The 25,610-nt window shown below is 39.4% G+C and overlaps 1 protein-coding gene across 1 annotated transcript in view; it reads left to right on the forward strand.

Moving 5' to 3' along the window:
* Window positions 1-25,610, forward strand: part of BRDT (bromodomain testis associated) — a 50,993-nt gene that overhangs the window by 15,799 nt on the left and 9,584 nt on the right. Inside the window, exons 6-13 of the mRNA XM_066264954.1 lie at window positions 3,714-3,842; window positions 4,527-4,715; window positions 6,458-6,634; window positions 6,707-6,992; window positions 7,085-7,198; window positions 7,275-7,400; window positions 18,106-18,167; window positions 20,594-20,765. Coding sequence (XP_066121051.1) covers window positions 3,714-3,842; window positions 4,527-4,715; window positions 6,458-6,634; window positions 6,707-6,992; window positions 7,085-7,198; window positions 7,275-7,400; window positions 18,106-18,167; window positions 20,594-20,765 — 1,255 coding nt within the window. The remainder of the gene's footprint in view (window positions 1-3,713; window positions 3,843-4,526; window positions 4,716-6,457; window positions 6,635-6,706; window positions 6,993-7,084; window positions 7,199-7,274; window positions 7,401-18,105; window positions 18,168-20,593; window positions 20,766-25,610) is intronic.

Consider the following 25,610-nt stretch of genomic DNA (forward strand, 5'->3'; position numbering starts at 1 on the left):
ACAGGGTGATACTCTGCCTATCTGGGACTGCTGCTCCATTGCTCAGCAAATGAGCTATTTCAGCACCTGAGGCAAGGCCATGGAGCCATCCTCAGCATCCAGGGCCAACTTGCTTGAATCAAGCCATAGTTGTTGGAGGGGAAGAGAGAGAAGGGGGAGGCATGTAGAAACAGATGGTCGCTTCTCTTGTGTACCTTGACTGGGAATTGAACCCAGGACTTCCACATGCCAGGCCAATGTTCTTAACCACTCACTGATCCAACTGGTTAGGGCTGAGTGATGGTACTCTTGAAGTTGTTTCAGAGGCTCCTTATATTATCCTCATTTTTTGGATTTTTTTTTTCTTTTTGCTGTTCTGATTGGGTGTTTTCTGCTTTATTGTCTTTCAAATTGCTGATTTGATCCTCTCCTTCATCTGTTCTACTGTTGATTCCTTGTAATGTATTCTTCATTTTAGTTATTGTATTCTTCATTTCTGACTGGTCCTTGTTTATATTTTGTATCTTCATTTTTATGTTTCCTCTTTGTTAATATTCTAAGTTCATTTGCTGGTCCTCTAAGTTCATTGAGCATCCTTATAACCAGTGTTTTGAACTCTGCATCTGGTAGATTGCTTAACTCCATTTCACTTAGTTCTTTTCCTGGAGTTTTGTTCTGTTCTTTCATTTGGGACATGTTTCTTTTTCTCCTCATTTTGGCCGCTCTGCCCTGTTTGCTTTTATATAGTAGGTAGAGTGCAGTGGCTTAGCCTGTAACCCATGTTGGGAACTCCAGGTTTATATACCCCCAGTGTGGTCTATGTGCACCCTCCTGTTGTGGTTAAACTTTGATTGCTGTTGGCATATTAGTGGGGGTGATGTACCCTCTGGCTGATCAGCTACAAAGACTGGTTGAGACCACAGTGGAGAATCTGATGTACAGAAGCGAAACTCATGGAGCAGGACTTGATTCAGCAGGGCTGTGGTGCCCACTGAGTCTACCCCCTTGAGTGTTTCACTCATGGAGGAGATTGGATGGTGCTTTGGTATAGTCTGAAGCTGTCTACCAAGTGTGGTGGTTCTGGAGCCTCCTATGAGATGCAGGCCAAGGTCAGCTGCCACCTTGCCCTGCCTAGGAGCCACCCAGAATGAGCTACAAAGTAGTCTGCTGATGGCTGCTACTTTTACTGGGTTTGGAGGTTTCCTAGAGAGGTCAAGCTGCAAACTAAGCCTGGCTGCCACTAGTGCCAGGCATAGGGCCACTTAACAAGAGGTATAGGGCATGCCCAGGCTAGATGCTGCTTGTTTGAGAGACTTTTAGGAAAATCCAAAGAATGAGCCAAGACAGGCCATTTGTATGGAAAAGCCACTGTGGGCAGACCCCCAAAAGTTGGGTCTCAGGGAATCACCAGGGCAGGGCAAACAGTGTTAGCCAGGTTGATGAAGACTCAGATATGGCAACTACTTGCCCACTCTGTAGGGGTGTTCTCAGCAAAGGAACAATGGCCTCTGCCAGCACTTTTGTCTGGAGAAAGGTGCCACTCCAACAGTCATCCTGATACCAGACAATTCAGTGCCTCCCTGTATGTCCCTGGTACCTTGCAAGCTCCTGCCCCAGTGCTGGAGCTCAGAGTATGTGAGTCCAGTAAGTTTATGCACAGTCTCTTTCAGAAAAATGCCTGGGACTCTGTTCATTCATTCATTCACAATCCATTTGTTTTCACAGCCAGAAGTTATGGGGACTTCTCTTCCTGGCACTGGAACACTGGGTTGGATGGCCTGTTTGGGGCTGGAACTCCTTGCTGGTCAGTAGGGTACCACTGCAGCCAAGATAAACATCTTGAATTTTAACCACCACACATGGATGCAGGACCAGCCTGGTTCATGTCTCTGCCCCTCCTACCAGTCTTGATGTGGCTGCTTCTTTATATCCTTAGTTATGGAACATTTGTTCAGCTAGATTTCATGCAGTTCTGAAAGATGGTTGTTCTGTAGTTCAGTTATAATTTTCATGTGTTTGTGGGAGGATGCAAATACTGCATTTACCTACTCCACCATTTTGACCAGAAGTCCTATTTTGTCTTTATTTTTGAATGATTCTTTATGCATTTAATAGAATGACAGTTATTTTCCCTCAGCATTAGGAAGATAGCTTCTGCATCTATTGTTGCAGATAAGAGAGAAGTCGGCTCTCAGTCTACTTGTCCCTTTAGAGGTAATCTGTCTTTCCTCTCTCTAGTTGTGTATTTAATTTTATTCATCTTGATTGGAATTTAGCCCTTTTAATCTGAAGCTCATGTTTTATGTTCTGGAAAAACAAATTTAACCATTATTTCTTTAAAATATGCTTCTACTTTTCCCTGTATATATATATATATATATACACACACACACACACACACACACACACACACACACAGTCTGAGATATCATGAATTGTTACCTGAACTAAGTAAAACTGAGCTGAATCTTAAAGGATAAATAGGACTTAGTAATTATAGGACATTCCAGGCACGGGGAACAACTGGGAAGGCCTTGAGGTGAGGAAAGCTTATCTTGAATACTATATGTAGGCCAACATGGAACATGAAGAATATGAAGCAATGACTAGGGGGAAATGAGACTGGAAAGAAAGGGCTTGACCAGAAAAGACCCTCATTGTAAAGAGGCCCAGAGCTGCCACTAAACATTAGAATTATGTCCTCATATTTGATTCTTAGCATGATTGCTCAAGAGGCATTGTGGAGATTGGTTAGTAGGCTATTACAACATTCCAAAGGTAAGAAGATGGTGACTTTATTTTAGTTCTCTGAAATCATTCCAATCACCAGTGATCTGATAAGTAGAAAATTCTTTCATGTTTTTTAGTTTTGCATTTTTTAAATTACAAATGAGGTCTGGCATGTTGTATTTATTGGCCTTTTATATTTGTTTATGAATTGTTCACATTAATACACACATGTAGTGCTCACCAGTGTAAAGGACTTTCTTGTCTGTTTGGTTGTTTTTCTCTTTATAGTTCTTTTTAAAGATTTTATTGATTTTAGAGAGAGGAGAGAGAGAAAAAAGAACAGAGGGGTGTGTGTGTGGAGGTGGACGGACAAGAAGCATCATCTTGCTGCTTGTATGTGCCTTTACTGGGAAAGCCCAGGGTCTTGAACTGGCAACCTCACCATTTCAGGTCAACACTTTACCCACTGTGCCACCACAGATCAGGCTTGCTTTATGGTTTTATGGTGTTTGCTTAATTGGCTACTCCACATCCCTCTTCTATGTACTTTATATGTAGCTATCTAAATGTAACCTGTAGTAGTTCTTTTCCATTCATCTTTAATGTCTCCATTCTAGGACAATTTTAATATACTTCTTACATTCAGATGTTCAGGGTTGGTTTAAGGGTTTATCTTTTCACTGCTTTTTTTTATGATCAAATCTGTCTATCCAAAATGATCTGAAAAAAATCCTGCTTCCCTGCTTTTGTTTCTGTTCTTTACTTGGAATGCCCACCTTCCTTATCTCTACTTGTCAAAATTCATTGAATTTTTTAAAGTCTAATGATATAAAGCAGATAAAGCAGATTTTAACATTTGTCAAATCTGGATGATGGGTATCTGTTTTTGGCATTACCTGTATTATTCAGTATGTTTGAATTCAAAATATAAACACTTAATATAAGTGCTCAAATAATTATTGAACTATGTCATTTGTGAAACCTGTAATTTTTCCTTTATCTAGAAAAAAATAGACAACCAGGAATATAAAGATGCATATGAATTTGCTGCAGATGTTAGATTAGTGTTCATGAATTGCTACAGGTATAATCCTCCAGATCATGAAGTTGTAACAATGGCAAGAATGCTCCAGGTGAGTTGGGATGTGTGCTCTGAAAGTGAATTTTCTCTGATCAGAGTATAGAGATTTTAGAACCATAACTTAAGAGATAAAGAATAACACCCATCCTGTAAGTAGTAAAGCACAATTTATAAATTATACTATTAATACTATTAAAATTGGCAGGATTGTTTATTTTTAGAGGTATAGCATTCTGTAGTAGTATATCTTTTAATAAAGCTGTCCTACATGTAGAGAATATTGGAGAAAATATTACTGAAGAGGGATCAGGAAATAATTGAGATAGAGTTGATTGGAGCCTATGTCCCACTGAAGGGAAGGCTTAAGGGCTTTTGAGGCTGAACCATTGGGAGGTAAGGGACTGATACACCAACCAAAGGGCAGGATAGGTCTGTCTTACCTAGAAAAAGTGAGAAAAGTTGCTAGGGTTGGCAGGCAAGAAAGCATGAGTCTTATATTTATTCTTCTGGTAATTTTTTTCTAGTTTTATAGGAATATCATTGACATATAACATTATTTGAGTTTAAGGTGTACAACATAATGATTTGATAATGTATATATTTTAAAATGATACCACAAGGAAAATCAGAATTGTCATCAAAATAAGACACTAAAATGTACCTTTTGTTAAAAGGTGATAGTGCTGCGTTAAAAAAAAATTGCAGAAAACCTTACCAATCTAATATTACGTTACAGGATATTTTTGAAATGCATTTTGCAAAGATCCCAGATGAACCTGTTGAGAGTATGCCTGTATATAACAGCAAAACAGATACCACAAAAACCCTTGGTAGAGAAAGCAGTAGTGAAGCTTCCTCTGAAGATAACTCTTCCGGTGATTCTGAAGATGAACAAGTTCAGTGTCTTGCAAAGCTTCAGGAGCAGGTAGCTAATTGTATTGATACAAGTTTTTTTTCTTTTTTTTTTTTTTTTTTTTTGTATTTTTCTGAAGCTGGAAATGGGGAGAGACAGCCAGACAGACTCCCGCATGCGCCCGACCGGGATCCACCCGGCACGCCCACCAGGGGCGATGCTCTACCCACCAGGGGGCGATGCTCTGCCCCTCCGGGGTGTCGCTCTGCCACAACCAGAGCCACTCTAGCACCTGGGGCAGAGACCAAGGAGCCATCCCCAGCGCCTGGGCCATCCTTGCTCCAATGGAGCCTTGGCTGCGGGAGGGGAAGAGAGAGAGAGGAAGGAAGGGGTGGGGGGTGGAGAAGCAAATGGGCGCTTCTCCTATGTGCCCTGGCCGGGAATCGAACCCGGGTCCCCCGCACACCAGGCCGACGCTCTACTGCTGAGCCAACCGGCCAGGGCCTTGATACAAGTTTTGTTTTGTTTTAGCACATGCACAAGAGAGAGAGAGAGAGAAATAAAGAGAAATGAAAAGCATCAACTCATAGTTGTGTCATTCTAATTGTTCATTGCCTTGCATACGTGCCTTGACCAGAGGACTACAGCCAAACTGGTAACCCCTTGTTCAAGCCACAGACCTTGGGCTCAAGCCAGTCACCATGGGATCATGTCTATGATTCTTCATCCAAGTCAGTGACCCCACGCTCAGGTTGGCGAGCCTGCGCTCAAGCCAGTGAACTTGGGGTTTCAAAACTGGGACTTCAGCATCCCAGGTCAATACTCTACCTACCACCCCATCACCAGTCAGGCTGTTTTGATCCAAGTTTTTATATTCTTTCTACTAGCTATCTTCTGACATTTTATAAAATCCTTTCTGTAGGTTAAGAGCTGTTATATTTAGATCACTTAGCAACTATAGCTTTATTTACTTATTGGCACATTTGTAATGTTTAATAGTCTTTCCTAATAAAATTCTATATCTTAAAATTCTTATTTGGTCTGACAGGTGGTGGTGCAGTGGATAAAGTGTTGACTGATGTTGCTGGTTCAAAACCCTGAGGTCGCTGGCTCTGAGCGCAGGCTGTCAGCCCAGGGTCGCTGGCTTGAATGGGGGATTGTCTACACAATCACAAAGCTTCCCAGCTTGAGCCCAAAGATTACTGGCATGAAAAGCCAAGGTCACTGGCTTGAGCAAGGGGACACTGGCAAGGCCCTGGTCAAGGCACAAACGAGAAGTTCAGTGTACAACTAAAGTGAAAGCAACTACAAGTTGATGCTCTCACCCTCTCTCCTTTCCTGTCTTTATCTCACCCTCTCTCTCACTCTCTCCCTCCAAAATTCTCATTTGTATTAACTACAGTGAGTTGATTTGTATTACAATGATTTATATGACATAATCTGAGATATTTTATGGTTGACATGTTTATTTAACATTTGCTACCTTTTATGCTAAAATGTTAACCTGTTCTAAGCTGGAGCTTGAAACATTCACCATTAAAAATAAGACTTCCTGGAAATGTTCATTATTCTTGGTCTGGTTTTAGATGAATATTTAAGTTTATGGGTTGAGCACATGATAGTGTTTGTAATTTAATGTATACCCTTCAAAATAATGAATTTGTGAAATGAAATAAGAACCTGAAGGAAATATAATATAAAATGATTTTAAAATATAATATGAAGGATACTATTGACTTTTGAGTGCATGAATTTTTTTCTAGTGCCTTTAATTATTTATAGCCCCAATGTTTAAAGAATTTTTTCTTTATCAGCTTAAAGCTGTTCATCAACAACTACAGGTTCTATCTCAAGTCCCTTTCCATAAGCTAAAGAAGAAGAATGTGAAGTCTAAAAGGGAAAAGAAAAAAGAAGAGGTTAACAACAGAGATGAAAATCCAAGAAAAAAGTTTAAGCAAGTGAAATTAAAGGAAAAGTCCAAGAGCAGGCAAGTATCTTTTAGGGTGCCTTATTAAAACAATATTATTTAAAATAAATTTGACTAAATTTTTTATTACAGTCAGCCAAAGAAGAGGAAACCACCAGTGTTGGCTCTGAAATCTAAGGATGAAGATAATGCTAAACCTATGAGCTATGATGAGAAAAGGCAGTTAAGTCTGGATATGAACAAACTCCCCAGAGATAAACTTGGGAAAGTCGTTCATATAATAGAATCAAGAGAGCCTACACTGAGAAATTCCAACCCTGATGAGATAGAGATAGACTTTGAAACATTGAAGGTAACAACACTGAGAGAACTAGAAACATATGTTGCTGCATGTCTAAGAAAAAGACCACCAAAACCTCGTGGTATGTATTTCTGTTATTTTAGTAGATATTAGTCTGGTATTCATTAGTTTGAGTTATGCTCACTCATATTTGTTTTGTCCTAAATCACACAGGCAAGATAATAATGAAGTCCAAAGAGGAACTTCATTTTCAGAAAAAACAGGAGTTAGAAAAGCAATTACTGGATGTCAATAATCAGTTAAATTCCAGAAAACAGCAAACAAAATGTAGGTGGCTGTTTCCAAATGTTCCTGTGACTATTTAAATCTACTGGCATTTTTAATGTGATTCCCTATTTTGTAGCTGAGAAAACACCATCCACAGCTGTTGTTGGAATTGGTTCCCGACTGAGTGAAAGCAGCAGCAGCAGCAGCAGCAGCAGCAGCAGCTCATCTGAGTCTGAAAGTAGTAGCAGTGATTCTGAATCAGGTTAGCGGTCCCCTTAAGTGCACCTCTGGTGGTGGGGAAAGGTTTTCCTTGTAATATTGAGACATTTGAATAAGCGTTTGTTACTAACCCAGAATATATGGCTTAGATGCCACACTTATTTAATTGCATGTTGATGATCTCACTATTTTCCTTAAGAGATATTGTGTAAAACGAAACTTCATTTCATATTATATGTATATGACTTAATAGGCTTGTAATTGAAAATAATTATGCTAAGAGTAGGATAGTCTCTTAGTATATAATACTAGGCCAGATCATAATACCTGAAAATAGCAAATAATAAAATGCTGATCTTCTTTTTATAAGATAAAAGGTCATTTTAGGATATCTTTCACTCTACTCTTCATAATAGATCACTCTAATGTTGCAAAGTATGTCCTATTGTGACAATATACTCTGAATCAAATAATCATTTTGAATTAAGAAACCAGTTACCCTAGAAACTATGTATAACATTTTGCTTCTATATATTTTTCCACCATAGAATATTATCTTTCATTTATAGAAACTTATACTTCAAATTCAGACTCTCATTTATGCTTGAGTACTGTATTACTGTTTTAGTTTATTGTCAAGTTGATCAAAACATTCATGTTTTCTTTGTGCTCATTTACTGATGGTTACGTACCTGACGAGTAACCTCTGCTCCAAGGACCTGGCACTGGCATTCCATCTTTGTTCACCAAAAGGCAAATTCAAAATATATTGTAGAACACATTTGTACCCAAAAGTTTGCTGTGTGTTTTAAATGAGGTATTTGATATGAAATTCAGTTCTCTTAAGAGCAAATTCCAGGCCCTGGCCAGTTGGCTCAGTGGTAGAGCATCGGCCTGGCGTGCGGAAGTCCCGGGTTCGATTCCCGGCCAGGGCACACAGGAGAGGCGCCCATCTGCTTCTCCACCCCTCCCCGTCTCCTTCCTCTCTGTCTCTTGCTTCCCCTCCCGCAGCAGAGGCTCCATTGGAGCAAAAGATGGCCCGGGCGCTGGGGATGGCTCCTTGGCCTCTGCCCCAGGCACAAGAGTGGCTCTGGTCCCGACAGAGCGACGCCCCAGAGGGGCAAAGCATCGCCCTCTGGTGGGCGTGCCGGGTGGATCCCAGTCGCGCGCATGCGGGAGTCTGTCTGACTGCCTCCCCGTTTCCAGCTTCAGAAAAATACAAAAAAAAAAAAAAAAAAAAAAAAGAGCAAATTCCCTTCACTTTTGGTTCTGTTTATTTGCATTTTTTTTAACTTTTATTTGTTTATTTTTTTACAGAGACAGACTGTGAGTCAGAGAGAGGGATAGACAGGGACAGACAGGAACGGAGAGAGATGAGAAGCATCAATCATTTTTCTTCCGTTGCGCACTGCGACACCTTAGTTGTTCATTGCTTGCTTTCTCATATGTGCCTTGACAGTGGGCCTTCAGCAGGCCGAGTAACCCCTTGCTCGAGCCAGCGACCGTGGGTCCAAGCTGGTGGGCTTTTTGTTCCAACCAGATGAGCCTGCGCTCAAGCTGGTGACCTCGGGGTCTCGAACCTGGGTCTTCTGCATCCCAGTCCGATGCTATATCCACTGCAACACCACTTGGTCAGGCTAGTTTGCATTTTTATGTTGTTCTAATTGTTGCATTTTGTTTTTATTTGGAAGTACATTGTGGTAAATATTTTTGTTAGTGTAAACAGAACTTTAATTTGTTGGAATTTCTCATACCAGAAAATATTTTAATTTAGGGGTCTGATAATACATTATTTCCTTATATTTGACTTTTAAGCATAAACCAATGCTGGAAAAACTTAGTATTTTAAACTGTAATTAGCATTTGTAATTTCATCTAATAAAGCATTTGTGTCCTATAAGTTAGAGCACTTTGTCTTTTATTTGTAGAATAACACTCATGTTAAAACTGTTAGTTTAAATTACCTAATGATGTATTGACTTCTGATGAGTCAATGCTTTAAGTATTAGAGGAGGAGTACTATATATACAGAGTGCTTTAATAAAATACCTTAATTTTAATTTTCAGTTTCTGATAGAATTTGTCAATATATTGCAAGAAGAAAATGTTGCTCTAGTTATACATATATTTTTAGTTAAGTTTATTAGCGTGACATTGGTTAATTGTACATTTCATGTGTACAATTCTATGATGCAGTATGTTGTGTTGTGTGCTCACCACCCAAAGTCAAGACTTCTTCCATCACCATATATTTCACTCCTGTTACCTTTTACCATCTTCCCACCCCCTTCCCTCTTGTATAATATTTATTATGTTTTTCTAACTTTCTAGCAGAATAACTCTGCCTAAGCCGTGAGTTAGTTAAGTACTGAGAATAACTCAGTACTGTATTGAATTTTTATTTTATGACATTTTTGTTTAATGTTACCTTTTTCAAGTAACAGGGACTATTTTAAAAAAGAATCTTAAAAATCAAAGTAGCAAAGTTTATATTTCATGCTACATTATGATAGTGTATAGGTTTATGACATAAAAGTCAGCGTGTTTTTTAACATGTTATTTATCTTTAAAATTTTCATTGTTTTATAAACATTGAAACTATGTACTTCATTGGAAAAACAATTATGTTTTTGCCTAATAAATTGATAAATGAAATCAATAGGACCTTCTGTCCTAAATATTAACTTCCAGTTGTCCATTAAAATACTATAAGGCTCTTAATTTTTTTTAATTTTAATATTTTAATTTTTAATGTTAATTTTTTATTAATTTTTGAGAGAGGGGAGAGAGAATGAGAAGCATTATCAAGTAGTTGCTTCAGTTTAGTTGTTCATTGATTGCTTCTCGTATGTGCCTTGACTGCATGATTGCAGGGCTCAGGCCAAGTCAGTGACCCCTTGCTCATGCCAGTGACCTTTGGGAATCATTTTGATGATCCTGTGCTCAAGCCAGCAACCCTGCACTCAAGTCAGTGACCTCAGGGTTTTGAACCAGGGTCCTTAGCATCCCAGATGGATGCTCTATCCAATGCACCACCACTAGTCAGGCAAGGCTCTTAATTTCTTTTTTTTTTTAATTTTATTTATTCATTTTTAGAGAGGAGAGAGAGAGAGAGAGAAACAGAAAGAGAGAAGGGGGGAGGAGCTGGAAGCATCAACTCCCATATGTGCCTTGACCAGGCAAGCCCAGGGTTTCGAACCAGCGACCTCAGCATTTCCAGGTCAACGCTTTATCCACTGCGCCACCACAGGCCAGGCAAGGCTCTTAATTTTTAGTGTTAAGAACATTTTTTTACTTACCCTGAGAACAAAAACTATAAATAAAGGTATTTTAAATTTTTTAAATTAATTGTCAGACGGTATCAATAATAATGCCTATTGTAAAAATACGGTAAGTAAAGCCTCTACCATTCCTAATTACGTACATGACATTTTCAAGGAGTAGATGACAAATCCCAAGTCTGAGTTTAAAGATGGGGGGAAATGAGGCTATATGCATAAGTAAAAATTAACTGAATTACAAAAAGGGGGGGAAAAAGAGACCCTAGCCAGTTGACTCAGTGATAGAGCATCGGCCCCAGTGTGTGGAAGTCTTGGGTTTGATTTCCTGTCAGGGCACACAGAAGTGCCCATCTGCTTCTCTACCCTTCCCCCTCTCGTTTCTGTTTCTCTCTCTCTCTCTCTCTCTCTCTCTCTCTCTTTCTTTCTTTCTCTCTCTCTCTCCTCTTCTTCTCCACAGCAGCCATGAATCAATTAGAGCAAGTTGGCCCTGGGTGCTGGGGATGGCTCCATGGCCTCCACCTCAGGTCCTAAAAAAAAAAAAAAGGACTCTGGTTGCAATGTAGCAAGGGTCCCAGATGGGCAGAGCATTGCCTCCTAGTGGGCTTGCCAGGTGGATCCTGGTCAGGGCACATGTAGGAGTCTGTCTCTGCCTCCCCTCCTCTCACTAAAAGTAAAAAAATAAATAAAATAAAAAAACTCAAAGGTTATGTCATGAATTTACCTGGTTAAGACAAAGTAAATACGTCACTCGATCTGCTGGACTATTCGCTTTCAGTGGTTTTGGTGTAATGTTCAGAGAACTAAATTTAAGTTCTTTAACAATTGTTTCTTTTGAAAATAACTTTCATAGTTATGGGTGAGAGAATAAAAGAAAGAATAAAATAAAATTTCTCTTTAGTAATACAACCTAGGTCCTCTATAGAATTGGCAAGGATGTGATTTTTTTTCATATAAGGAGAAAATGGCAAACATTCAAATCTAGATTTTCTTTTACCTTTTGGGGGGGGGGTAGGTTAGTAAATGTTAGAAGCACAAAATGACAGCTTTGGAGGAGTAATCTTTGCATTCAGGCTAGAAAGTTTAAGAGAAATTACTAGAATTCATTTAAATTTTTGAATCTTGTATTAGGTTCTCATCGAAGTGTTTTCAAGTACCAAAAGGATAAATTCAAGAACTCAGGCTTGGTTAAAAGTTTGCATACATTGAGTCCCACACTTGAGCTTTTGAGTCTTCTAAATAACTGTAGTGATAAATTTTGTCTGTGTATTTTAAATTTTTTGTTCAAATTGGACCTTGACTAAATAGGCTGTGTAGAATAGTGTTTCTTGTCCCTTGCAGCACATTCGAAACACCTGTAAAACTTGAAGTGTCCAAATCTGTGTTGAATGGAGGGCGGAGCTAGTTATAGCAGTGTTAAAAGTATCTTGACTCTGTTTGTAACTATCAGACTAGGTTTTTTTTGTTGTTTCCACTATCTAATTCTAGTTAAAATGACTTTGGTAAAAGGAATGGGCAGCTTATAATCAGTTTGGTCTTTATATTAAAATAAGTACCAGCCCTGGCCGGTTGGCTCAGCGGTAGAGCGTCGGCCTGGCATGCGGGGGACCCGGGTTCGATTCCCGGCCAGGGCACATAGGAGAAGTGCCCATTTGCTTCTCCACACCCCCCCTTCCTCTCTGTCTCTCTCTTCCCCTCCCGCAGCCAAGGCTCCATTGGAGCAAAAGATGGCCCGGGCGCTGGGGATGGCTCTATGGCCTCTGCCTCAGGCGCTAGAGTGGCTCTGGTCGCAACATGGCGATGCCCAGGATGGGCAGAGCATGGCCCCCTGGAGGGGCAGAGCGTCGCCCCTGGTGGGCGTGCCGGGTGGATCCCGGTCGGGCGCATGCGGGAGTCTGTCTGTCTCTCCCCGTTTCCAGCCTCAGAAAAAGAAAAAAAAAAAAACCCAAAAAATTCAATGAAAATTGCCAAAACTTTTTTTTTGGCATGTTTTTGCCAGCTCACAGGTTTCAAAGCTCTGGGACAGACCTCATGAACAGCTGGAGGCTCTAGCATGTAAGCTGGCAGCACCAGCTCAGCACAGGAAGTACTTCTGAGGTATGAACAGCAACTGCACACCAGGCCAGGTTCCAGAAGGCAGGCCCTGAGAGGGTGAAAAGCAGGCTGCAGGCTCCACATGTGTCACTCTCCTTCAGGCTTCTGGGGCTGGGGACACATGGAGAAAGGGAACTTTCCCAATTGGACTACAAGTTGAGGAATTCTCATGTTTAGTGAAGAGAGAAAAAATCTTTCCTCTTGGAAAAAGAAACGCCTTGCTTGCTTATATATACACGCATACATACTCATTTAACAAACTTTCTATAGCAGTAAGTCACTTATAATCATTTTGATTTGCTTAAGAGCAGCAAAATTGGCTTTTGATAGCACATGTAAAAAATAAAGCCATTTCTTTTCCTTTGGGGTTTTTGCCCCCTTGTCTTAGAATCTTCTCAGTGCCCACACTTTAAGGGCGCACCACACTCTTTCAAAACACGCTCAGCTTTCAATGTTTTAACATCTATTGCTGGCCACAGGCTTTCCATACTGACAGCCACTGATCACAGGGATTCCAGATCAGTTTGTACGATTATGCTTTCGGAGAACAAAAGAGAATGTTCCCATTACTCAAAGAGAAGGCCATCAGGCTTTTCAGACATAAGTACACTGATTTTTTTCCTGAGAGCATTCCTTTTGTCCACTGAATTTTTAAAGATAGGCTATCAACCATTATAGGTGTTGTTCATTTACAGAACAATTTTTTCTTTTTTTCTAAAATTGATTATTGAAGAACTGAATGAAATGGGATTTATAATAAAGTTACTATCATAATTATTTTGCCTTTCATCTTTACCCTATATATACTGCTCACAAAAATTAGGGGATATTTTATAGCTTCATATTCATTTTGTTTTTTTGTTTTTTTTTGTATTTTTCTGAAGCTGGAAACAGGGAGAGACAGTCAGACAGACTCCCGCATGTGCCGGACTGGGATCCACCTGGCACGCCCACCAGGGGCGAGGCTCTGCCCACCAGGGGGCGATGCTCTGCCCCTCCGGGGCGTTGCTCTGCCAGACCAGAGCCACTCTAGCGCCTGGGGCAGAGGCCAAGGAGCCATCCCCAGCGCCCGGGCTATCTTTGCTCCAATGGAGCCTTGGCTGCGGGAGGGGAAGAGAAAAACAGAGAGGAAGGAGGGGGTGGGGGTGGAGAAGCAAATGGGCACTTCTCCTATGTGCCCTGGCCGGGAATCGAACCCGGGTCCCCCGCACGCCAGGCCGACGCTCTACCGCTGAGCCAACCAGCCAGGGCCAGCTTCATATTCATTTTGAAAAATCCCCTAATTTTTATGAGCATACGTATGTGATGCTGACACTGGAACCAAAGGGTCTTCATATATTTAAATTAAATTGAGCTTTCAGTGATAATTTGTAATAGTCTTTCCTCCAGAGATTCTGACACATATGGCATAAAGAATTCATCATGGGCTTTTTACTTTTTCAGATTATTTTGTGTTAATAAAAAAATAATAAGCAGCCTGACCAGGCGGTGGCGCAGTGGATATAGCATCTGACTGGGATTTGGAGGACCCAGGTTCGAGACCCTGAGGTTGCCAGCTTGAGTGTGGGCTCATTTGGTTTGAGCAAGGCTCACCAACTTGGACCCAAGGTCGCTGGCTCATGAATTATTTTTGTTAGAGAAAAATGTAATTCTCATTATAGTGCTCTTTACTTGATATTAAATACTTTCCCCTACTCTAGTAATTTCCACATTTATATACACAAGCAAGTTGAAGACAATATACATTAGTTAAGTAACTATTGCGTTCAATATGCTGTGCTAGGTGCTACTGAGAATAACATGAAGATGATAAGACCAGATCACTAATGAATTCATACAAGATATAAACACAGCCTGACCAGGCGGTGGCGCAATGGATAGAGCATCGGACTGGGATGCGGAGGACCCAGGTTCGAGACCCCGAGGTTGCCAGCTTGAGTGCGGGCTCATCTGGTTTGAGCAAAGTTCACCAGCTTGGACCCAAGGTCGCTGGCTCGAGCAAGGGGTTACTCGGTCTGCTGAAGGCCCACGGTCAAGGCACATATGAGAAAGCAATCAATGAACAACTAAGGTGCCACAAAAAAAAACAAACTGATGATTGATGCTTCTCATCTCTCTCCGTTCCTGTCTGTCTGTCCCTGTCTATCCCTCTCTCTGACTCTCTGTCTCTGTAAAAAAAAAAAAAAAAAAAAAAAAGATATAAACACATTAGGAATTATAATAAAGGGCTAGTTTCAAATTTCTGATGTCACAGGAGCAGAGCTAACTGGTAATATGATGCATAGGAGTTATTTTTGTTTTTGGTTTTGTTTTAATTTTAATGGGGTGATATTGATCAATTAGGGTACATAGGTTCAGAGGAAACATCTCTAGGTTATTTTGACATTTGATTATGTTGCATACCCATCACTCAAAGTCAAATTGTCTTCCGTCACCTTCTATCTGGTTTTCTTTGTGCCCCTCCCCCCCCATAACCACCACACTCTTGTCCATGTCCCTGAGTCTCATTTTTATGTCCCACCTATGTATGGAATCATATAATTCTTAGTGTTTTCTGATTTACTTATTTCACTCAGTATAATGCTTTCAAGGTCCATCCATGTTGTTGTAAATGATCCGATGTCATCATTTCTTTTGGCTGAGTAGTATTCCATAGTGTATATGTACCACATCTTCTTTATCCAGTCAACTTTTGAAGGGCTTTTTGATTGTTTCCATGTCTTGGCCACTGTGAACAATGCTGCAATGAACATGGGGCTGCATGTGTCTTTATGTACCAGTGTGTTTGAGTTTTGGGGTAGTTTATACCCAGTAGAGGGATTGCTGGGTCATATGGTAGTTCTATTTTTAATTTTTTGAGGAACTACCATACTTCTTGCATAATGGTTGTACTACTTTACATTCCCACCAACAGTGAATGAGGGTTCCTTTTATTACCTGTCTTGTGGATAATAGCTAATCTAACAGGTGTGAGGTGGTATCTCATTGTAGTTTTGATTTGCATTTCTCTAATAACTAATGAAGATAAGCATCTTTTCATAGTATCTGTTGGCCATTTATATTTCTTCCTGAGAAAAGTGTCTGTTTGTGTCCTTTTCCCATCTTTGTATTGGATTGTTTGTTTGTTGTTGAGTTTTATGAGTTCTTTGTATATTTTGGATATTAGGCCCTTATCTGTGCTGTTGTTTGAAAATATCATCTCCCATTTAGTTGGCTGTCTGTTTGTTTTGTTGTCAGTTTCTCTTGCTGAGCAAAAACTTCTTAGTCTGATGTAGTCCCATATTTATCTTTGCCTTCACTTCCCTTGCCTTTGGAGTCAAATTCATAAAGTGCTCTTTATAACCAAGGTCCATGAGTTTAGTACCCATGTTTTCTTCTATGTAATTTATTGTTTCAGGTCTTGTATTTAGGTCTTTGGTCCATTTTGAATTAATTTTAGAACAGAACATTTTCTAATATAAGATGTGAGTACATTTTATTCAAGAGAGTTTTTAATATATAGGCAATTGCTTATTTTTAAGTTCATATATTTTTTTTACTTTTACCCTCTTTTGTACTTAATTGCACATCACTCAATAAACTTTGTTTCAATAACTAAAAAAATAAATAGCACATTATTTAGAGTCACTTAACAATTTTAACAATGTTCAGCATCAAACATTTTAGGAAAGAAAAGAACATTAACATACCAATGGAAACTGAAGGCATTTCAGGAAGCAGAAGGTAATTATTAAAATTAGAATGTTTTAATTTTGATTAAGATTCGGTGGTGACCAGCCTTGGTGACCTGGAGCCTGAAGCAAATAATGATTAGGTTGCTCATGAAAGCTGGCCTCTGGACATGGGTCAAGGCACTAATGACCAGTTTGGTGCTTTATCACACTGACCTAGGTTGCAACTGGGGAGGATAACACCAGACTCAATTTCAGAATAAAAAAGGGAGCTGTGAGCACCATGTCAGAAAGAGCTCTTTTTACCTACTCTACTGTCAGAGTCGGCTGTAAAGGTATTTGCAAATGTAAATGAGTTAGTATAAAACCCATTTGTTGCCTTAGGCTGCCAAATTGCTTAGATGTAACTAAAGTATTAATTAGATGGGATCTTGATTATAATGTTTAGCAAGCAGAGCAGAACTTACCATGAAATCAAATAGCTTCACTTTTATTTTTATTTTTTATTATTATTTTTTACAGAGATAGAGAGTCAGAGAGAGGGATAGACAGGGACAGACAGAAACGGAGAGATGAGAAGCATCAATCAGTTTTTCATTGCAACACCTTAGTTGTTCATTGATTGCTCTCTCATATGTGCCTTGACCACGGGCCTTCAGCAGACCAAGTAACCCCTTGCTTGAGCCAGCAACCCTGAGTCCAAGCTGGTGAGCTTTTGCTCAAACCAGATGAACCCGCGCTCAAGCTGGCGTCCTCAGGGTCTCAAACCTGGGTCCTTCCGCATCCCAGTCCAACGCTCTATCCACTGCGCCACTGCCTGGTCAGGCCAAATAGCTTCACTTTTAATAAAAGACTGGGCCCTGGCCGGTTGGCTCAGTGGTAGAGCGTCGGCCTGGTGTGCAGAGGTCCTGGGTTTGATTCCCAGCCAGGGCACACAGGAGAGGTGCCCATCTGCTTCTCCACCCCTCCCCCTCTCCTTCCTCTCTGTCTCTCTCTTCCCCTCCTGCAGCCGAAGCTCCATTGGAGCAAAGATGGCCAGGGCGCTGGCGATGGCTCCTAGGCCTCTGCCCCAGGCGCAAGAGTGGCTCTGGTCACGGCAGAGCCCCTGGTGGGCGTGCCGGGTGGATCCCGGTGGGGCGCATGCGGGAGTCTGTCTGACTGTCTCTCCCAGTTTCCAGCTTCAGAAAAATACAAAAAAAATAAAAATAAATAAATAAAAATAAATAAAAGACTGTATCCTTGCAGAAAAATAACATACCATTCTCTTACAGTAAATTCTTACTTGAATTTAACTTCTTATGGCTACTTGGTGTTATTGGTACTGCTTGTTTAATTAAAACATTTCTTTTGTTCCTTTTAAACTATCACTAATTCAAAACTCTTACTATGAAGTAACACTGTTCTTTTTTTATTAAAGAATACAATTTATGTTATTTCATAAAATAATGAAATTTGTGAGCGGATATTTCTTTCATTATGTGAGAAAGAAAATATCCCTTTTAAAAGCAAGTATCCCTTAAGAAATTTTGACTGAGTCAAAGAGGGCAAAAACCTGGAAACTATAAGAGCCTCTTGATTTAAGAGGTTGGTGTTAAAGGCATTTTTTTTTTAGATCACCATTTTATTTCTAATATGAAAAAAATTGTAATTTGGTTGTAATTTTAACCTGTTAAACATTGAAATATTTATTTATACACATTTTCAGAAATGTTACCTAAATTTACTGAAGTGAAACAAAATGATTCTCCTCCTAAAGAGAAAGTAAAGGTAAGTTAATTCTTCATTTTTACCTTAGAATTTAAAAATTATGTGTGGCTCACTAATATTGTGGTAGCTTTCTTTAAAATTGTTTTTGATTTGATTTACATGAGGAGTATCACTCTCCTCAGCTTGTCAATTAAATGTTTCAAAGATTTATTTCTAAAGAATACTAAAGAAAGTATTTGGCTACACTCTTCTAATAGGATAGAAATAACTATTATATAAGTCAAACAGATAAGTAGAACAAATTATAGAATTTTCAGCTTAGTGTTGAGAGTTTGACTACAAAGGACAGCCTTGGTGTCCCCATGCATGTATAGCATGCACAGTAAAGTGGGATTTCTCCAAAAAAAAAAAAAAAAAAAAAGAAAAGAAAGAGTAGAATGGTAGTTAGGTTTCTAAAGATGAAACTGACAATTACCAGCTATTTTAGCACATCTATATTTGATTAGTGGTTGGCATGCTTTGAAAAGGATAGAAATTATTTATCTTTTATTAATTTAGGTTATCATAAAATTTTCATCTTTACTACCCACCCCAAATACAGAATTACAAGTGTATGCCTTTATTAAATTATAAACTTGTGTAACAGCACCTAATTAGGTTAGGGGGAATACAACATAAATCACACTGTCTTGAAGGATCTCTAAATTGTGAGAAGAGATATAATCAGTTAAGAGGTTGTATGATTAGTGCTATAACCTATATTAATAATTTATTGAGAAAATGAAGGAATATATATAAATATATCTATAATATACATATACATTACCTGAAAAATGGAGTGCTTAAAATGGGTTTTAACTTACAGGGAAAGAAAGGGAAGAGATGGTTAGTATATTGACATACAGATCAGGAACTTATTTTGGGGGGGAACTTATTTTTTAAACAGAGCCTCAAAAGAAACAAAAGCACAGGTAGTATGTTCAGGAAAATTGGCAGCAGAGGGTGTTTGTAAGGGAGTATTTGCTTGGGAGATACAATAGGGTGGCTTTGAACCTAGGTGAAGGATTAATATTTAGTTTGGTAGGCAGGAGTCAGCTCACAAAGGCTTTTGAGTAGGAAAAGATGCGGGTGGCATATATACTAGTGTAATAAAAAAAATTATTATGAACAAGCATTGGAAGCCTTCTCAATTATTCCAGGAAGAGGAATAACAGAAAGGTAGAATGTTACCTTTATGATCTGTTTGTAGTCAAAAGTTTTTTCAATGTCACTGAGGAACACAATGCACATTTATAATAAAAGAGGGAACAACATATTTAGAACCATGAATAAATATATATAGTTGTGTGTTTCAGAAAAGGACTTTTTGCTGACTTAAACCTAAGTGTTGAACTTCAAGCTTTGGGCTTGGGTCTGCATTGTTGAGATAAACATTCCTGTGGCATTAGTTTTATTTTTCAAGTTAGCATAGGTATTTAAACTCTTGTCTTATCTACCCACTACTTTAACCCCTTTATTAGAGGAGAAAGACCTCTTACTCATCTCTGTACTACTTACAACTCAAAGCCTAGCAGATAAGGTACCTGGGCTCTTTGGTATCATAACTTAGCATGCCACTGAATTAGATGTAATATTTTAGGTAAGTTGCTTTTATTATATCTACATCAAATTGTAAACTGTAAATGAAGAAAATAATTATATGAACTCATAGTACTATTGTGAGAATTAAAGAACTATTAAAGGGCTTAGCCTGGTGCCTTGCACATTGTAAGCATTAAATGAGTGATAGCTGGCCCTGGCCGGTTGGCTAAGCGGTAGAGCGTCGGCCTGGCGTGCGGGGGACCCGGGTTCGATTCCCAGCCAGGGCACATAGGAGAAGCGCCCATTTGCTTCTCCACCCCCACCCCCCTCCTTCCTCTCTGTCTCTCTCTTCCCCTCCCGCAGCCAAGGCTCCATTGGAGCAAAGATGGCCCGGGCGCTGGGGATGGCTCCTTGGCCTCTGCCCCAGGTGCTAGAGTGGCTCTGGTCGCGGCAGAGCATCGCCCCCTGGTGGGCATGCTGGGTGGATCCTGGTGGGGCACATGCGGGAGTCTGACTGTCTCTCCCCGTTTCCAGCTTCAGAAAAATACAAAAAAACAAAAAACAAAAAAACAAACAAACAAACAAAAAAACATAAATGAGTGATAGCTATTATAATACAGCTTTTACTTAATATTTCAGTGAGTACTGAATCAAAATTTGGTGATAGTCTTATGGGTCAACCATCATATGATTTTAACTCATCTTTTAACTCATCTCTCCCTTTAGGTCTGTAATTCAGTAAAGGAAAAGGGATAAAAGGATTTGTCTCTAGATATAGTATAAAAGCCAAATTGTTTTCAATAGATTAGTGTCAAATTATATTCTTTCCTCGTGTTTCTATATTCTTAGTTATATTTCTTGTGTGGTTAAAACTCTGAAAGTTAATTTTAACTTTGTCTTAACAGATACAATCTTCCATACAAAATATAATCTCTTGTTCTACAACCCTTGTTCATCAGACTACACATACAAGTGAAATACCACCAAATCACCACCAGTTAGCATTTAATCATCAAGAATTAGAACATAAACAGAGTGTGAAAAACATTTCACCTTTACAAATCCTGCTTTTTTCAGGTAATAAATTAGCAAATAAGTGACTGCAAATGAGAAACTGACTTATAAATCTATATATGAAAATGCTATGGTCATATTAATTGTTATAGATCTGAGACACTGAAAATCTTAATTAGTAAATTCAGATTAGAAATAATCACTGAAACATGTTAGAAATTATTAGGGCCTCGTCTGGTTGGAGCAGTATTAGAGTATCGGCCCAGCGTGTGGAAGTCCTGGGTTCAATTCCCAGTCAGCACACAGGAGAAGTGACCATCTGCTTCTCCACTTCCCTTTTCCCTCCCATGGCCATGGCTTGAATGGTTCAAGCAAAGTTGGCCCTGGACACTGAGGTTGGCTCCATGGCCTCACCTCAGGTGCTAAAATAGCTTGGTTGCCAAGCAACAGAGCAGTGGTCCAGATAGGCAGAGATCATCTGTTTGGGGCTTGATGGGTGGATCCTGCTTCACACCCAAAGGTACTCTTTATATTTGAATGAATATATACAGTGGTATGTATGCCATATTGAAAAACCTGTCTCTGTAAAGGCCCGCACTACCAAGTTCTGAGCAGGCTTGGGAAATGTTGCTCTTAATATCCATTGACTACTATGCCTATATGAGTGGGAAAGGTAGGGTAGAATAAGGAAAAGATATTTAGAGATTTCATAGATAGAAAATGGGAGAGGTTGGCTTGAGTTTTTGACTCAGATATTTGAAAATGTTTGAAGGTTGGTCAGAAAGTATCAAGAGTAGGGATGTGTTTTCATTATAGTAGTTCATATAAGATGATAGGTATAGCTTTGAAGAGGAATAAAGAGAATGAAAAACAATGGAAAGAATGCAGTCAAGATGGGTTTTTTTTTTCTTTTTCAGAGACAGAGAGAAGGATAGATAGGGACAGACAGACAGGAACAGAGAGATAAGAAGCGTCAATCATCAGTTTTTCGTTGCGACTCCTTTGTCATTGATTGCTTTCTCATATGTGCCTTGACCGCGGACCTTCAGCAGACCAAGTAGCCCCTTGCTTGAGCCAGCAACCTTGGGTTCAAGCTAGTGAGCCTTGCTCAAACCAGATGAGCCCACACTCAAGCTGGCAACCTCGGGGTCTCGAACCTGGGTCCTCTGCGTCCCAGTCCGACGCTCTATTCACTGCACCATCACCTGGTCAGGCTCAAGATGGTTTTAAAGAAAAGATACTATCTAGGAAAAAAGTTAGGCTTTAAATATCTAAATCTTCAGTTGGAATCAGTTATTGTATTCAATTTGTTTATATGTGATTGTAACCTAGTGAGTAAAGGGAAGGTTTGGATGATGTTGAAGTGGCTGGCTATTCTGTTGCACTTACCAGTCTTTCAGAACCAACTGTAAGTATCATTATGCCCAAGAGAAAACTGCAAATGCATATAAGTTATAAAATGTATATAGAATTTTACTTTTCTGGAGTTTAATCTTTTTTTTGTTTGTTTTTGTGACAGAAACAGAGAGAGGGACAGATAGGGACAGACAGTCAGGAAGGGAGAGAGATGAGAAACATCAATTCTTTGTTGCAGCACCTTAGTTGTTCATTGATTGCTTTATCATATATGCCTTGACTCGGGGGCTACAGCAGACCGATTGACCCCTTGCTCAAGCCAGCGACCTTGGGCTCAAACTGGTGAGCCTTGCTCAAACCAGATGAGCTCGTGCTCAAGCTGGTGACCTCAGCGTTTCAAACCTGGGCCTTATGCATCCCAGCCCGATGTTCTATCCACTGCGCCCCCACCGGGTCAGGCTGGAGTTTGGATGGAAAGAAATTTTGGGTTAAACCTTTAACTTAAACAATGAAAGTAAAACAATTTTTTTACTGAAGTTTCTTTTTTTTTTAATTTTATTTATTGATTTTAGATAGCAAGGAAGAGAGAGACAGAAGCATCAATCTGTTCCTGTATGTGCCCTAACCTGGGATAGAACCCGCAACCTTGCCATATTGGAATGATGCTCTAACCAACCAAGCTATCTGGCCAGGGCGTTTACTGAAGTTTCCTTACTGAAAAAAAACCTTGTCAAAATGTTAAAAGTAAAATATTTGACAAAATGAATTTTAAGTGTTATCTGTTTTTTTCCAAAACTTCTGCCATTATTTCTACATGAGCTAAAAGATGTCTAATATTTTTCCTTAAAATAAGTTGAAGTTTTTCATCAAAAAGGATTATTACTAATTTATCCTGATAATTTAACCTATCTCCAGCTTATAAAAATCTCTATTTTTATTAAGAATTTTTTATAAACCTGGTTATGCTGTTATATCAGTGTGGATTAGCATGGCCAATAAAATGATAAATCAAAGAGTTTGCCATCTAATAACATAAATAAACAACTGGAATATTAACTAAAACCTAATGAGCCATAAGATAAGCAAAAATGAAATTTAAGGAGGTGGGAAGGCAGAATAACATGATCTCTTTGGCAGATGTGTATTTTACAGATTAACTATCATTTGAGCTAGATACTGGAGAAAAAAATAAGATACCTATTTATATCTAGGATTGGAAGGCATTTTGTGTGGTGGGAACAAAATGAATGAAGGTATTTAGGCAACCAATAATTTGATGTGATGAAAGCTTTGGTTGGATAAACAGAAGAAATACAGGAATAAGTTGGGAAATGTAAACTAGCTTCAGATCATAAAGAACCTTGATATCTAGAGACTATGGACATGATGGAAATGGTTATAGTCAGTGGATAGCCAATGAAGGGTTTTTTGAGCAAAAGAGTGTGCTCCAGGGTAATTAATCTGCCAATATTATATAGGTCAGTTGAGGAATGGGGCATAGAGACCAGAGAAGGAGACCAACTGGGCTGTTGCCATAGTAGGGGAAAGTGATGGAAGAAAACAAAATAGGAAAGTTGAAAGAACTTATAAGGGTAGAATGGACAGGTCAGCAAAAGATGAATATATGCTAAATTTTAATAACAGGAATATAGCTTTGGTGGCTCATAGGATACTGTTGTGGTGCAACCACAACAAACCGGAACCGGAGCCCCAAACTGATGCAATCAATTTGGGTTTTGCTCACTGGCCAGTGGTCTGCCCGCCGTGCCTCTCGCAATGGACAGCCACGAGCTGGAGGGAGGGAGAGAGCGGGAGGGGTATATATAGGCAAAGACCACAAGGTTACAGTTACTTCAGCACGTTTGTACAATATCTTTGCAAAAGCACACAAGCACACACTGTTCTAAGATAATAAACCCTTCCTGCAATATCTGCAGGGCTGATGCATCCTGCCTTTGCTGGCAAGATTAGATTTGCTGAGGCTTGAGAGAATTTTCTACTTTAGCTGTAGTTATAAGCTAAATTGGGTCAGGGGTCTTCCCTAGTATGGCTGGCACTCCATAACGGATACTAGCTGAATACTGGTCCAGGTTGATAAGCCTGAAATGCAGTTGGGTTAGGAAAGATGAGTTTGTAGTGTTTTATTTTTTTTATTAATTAATTAATTTATTTATTTTTTACAGAGTCAGAGAAAGGGATAGACAGGAACGGAGAGATATGAGAAGCATCAGTCATCAGTTTTTCATTGTGACACCTTAGTTGTTCATTGATTGCTTTCTCATATGTGCCTTGACTGGGGAACTACAGCAGACCAAGTGACCCCTTGCTTGAGCCAGGACCTTGGGTCCAAGCTGTGAGCCTTGCTCAAACCAGATGAGCCCGTGCTCAAGCTGGTGACCTCAGGGTCTCGAACCTGGGTCCTCCGCATCCCAGTCCGATGCTCTATCCACTGCGCCACCACCTGGTCAGGAGACTTTGTAGTGTCTTGAGGTACATTTCGTCATCCAGATGAGAATGTTTCAGAGAGTTGGACCCTTGACAGACTTCCTAGGCTTCTTTGACACTATTCCCTTGACCATCCCACTTCTTTTTTTAAAAAAAATATTTAATTTATTGATTTTAGAGAGACGAGAGAGAAAGAGCAAATGGGAGGAGACAGAAGCATCAATTAGTAGTAATTGCTTCTCATATGTGCCTTGACTGGGCAAGCCCAGGGTTTTGAACTGGTGGCCTCAGCATTCTAGGTCAATGCTTTATCCACTGTGCCACCACAGGTCAGGCAACCATCCCACTTCTGAGTACACCTTACAGATAACTCTATCTGCTACCTTTAAATGTTGATAATATTCCTTACGTCTCTTTTTATTTTACTGCAGGGCTTTTCAACTCTACCAAACATTTCTTCTTAAACATAACATAAACATGTCAAACAGCATTTCAAAACTTAATTTCACATTTTTAATTCTCACATTTAAATCTTTCCTCTTTAATTATTGATAATGGTACTGTGCCACCACTTACTAACTTAGAGTTAGCAAATTGAGAGTCATTTACAATTTATTATGACATGTATACTGTTTCTACTTCTTAAATAGTATCTTGCCCCAAGCAGAGAAGGGATGTAGTACTATACTTACAGCTTTTCTTCCTATTTTTCCATTCCTTGTTTTACTGAGAAAACATAGGTACACTGGGCCATATAGAGACATATTTAAACTTTCTTCCTTCATTCATACATACATCCGTAGTGTTTTGTCTCACCCTCCCACGCTCACCTCTGTCCCTTATGTTCCTCAGCTCAAAGTGGCTTAAACAATAAAGAATTTTTTAAACATACATAGCCAGTAGTCTAAATGAAGGTCAGTTGTTTTGGCATGGTTTAACCAAGGCTCAAGCTTTCTGTAGTTATTTTTACCCATAATAAATGAAATATTTTTATGAAAGTTTAACAGTTAACAGGATTGCATAGTTTGTTCTCTTCAGTGTCAAGTCAATCTTGTGCATTTCTTACTTTCATCCCCTCATTAGCTATTACAGGTGTCGGTGTCTTAT

Source organism: Saccopteryx bilineata, chromosome 3 (genome assembly GCF_036850765.1).
Source record: "Saccopteryx bilineata isolate mSacBil1 chromosome 3, mSacBil1_pri_phased_curated, whole genome shotgun sequence".
Classification (NCBI taxonomy): domain Eukaryota; kingdom Metazoa; phylum Chordata; class Mammalia; order Chiroptera; family Emballonuridae; genus Saccopteryx; species Saccopteryx bilineata.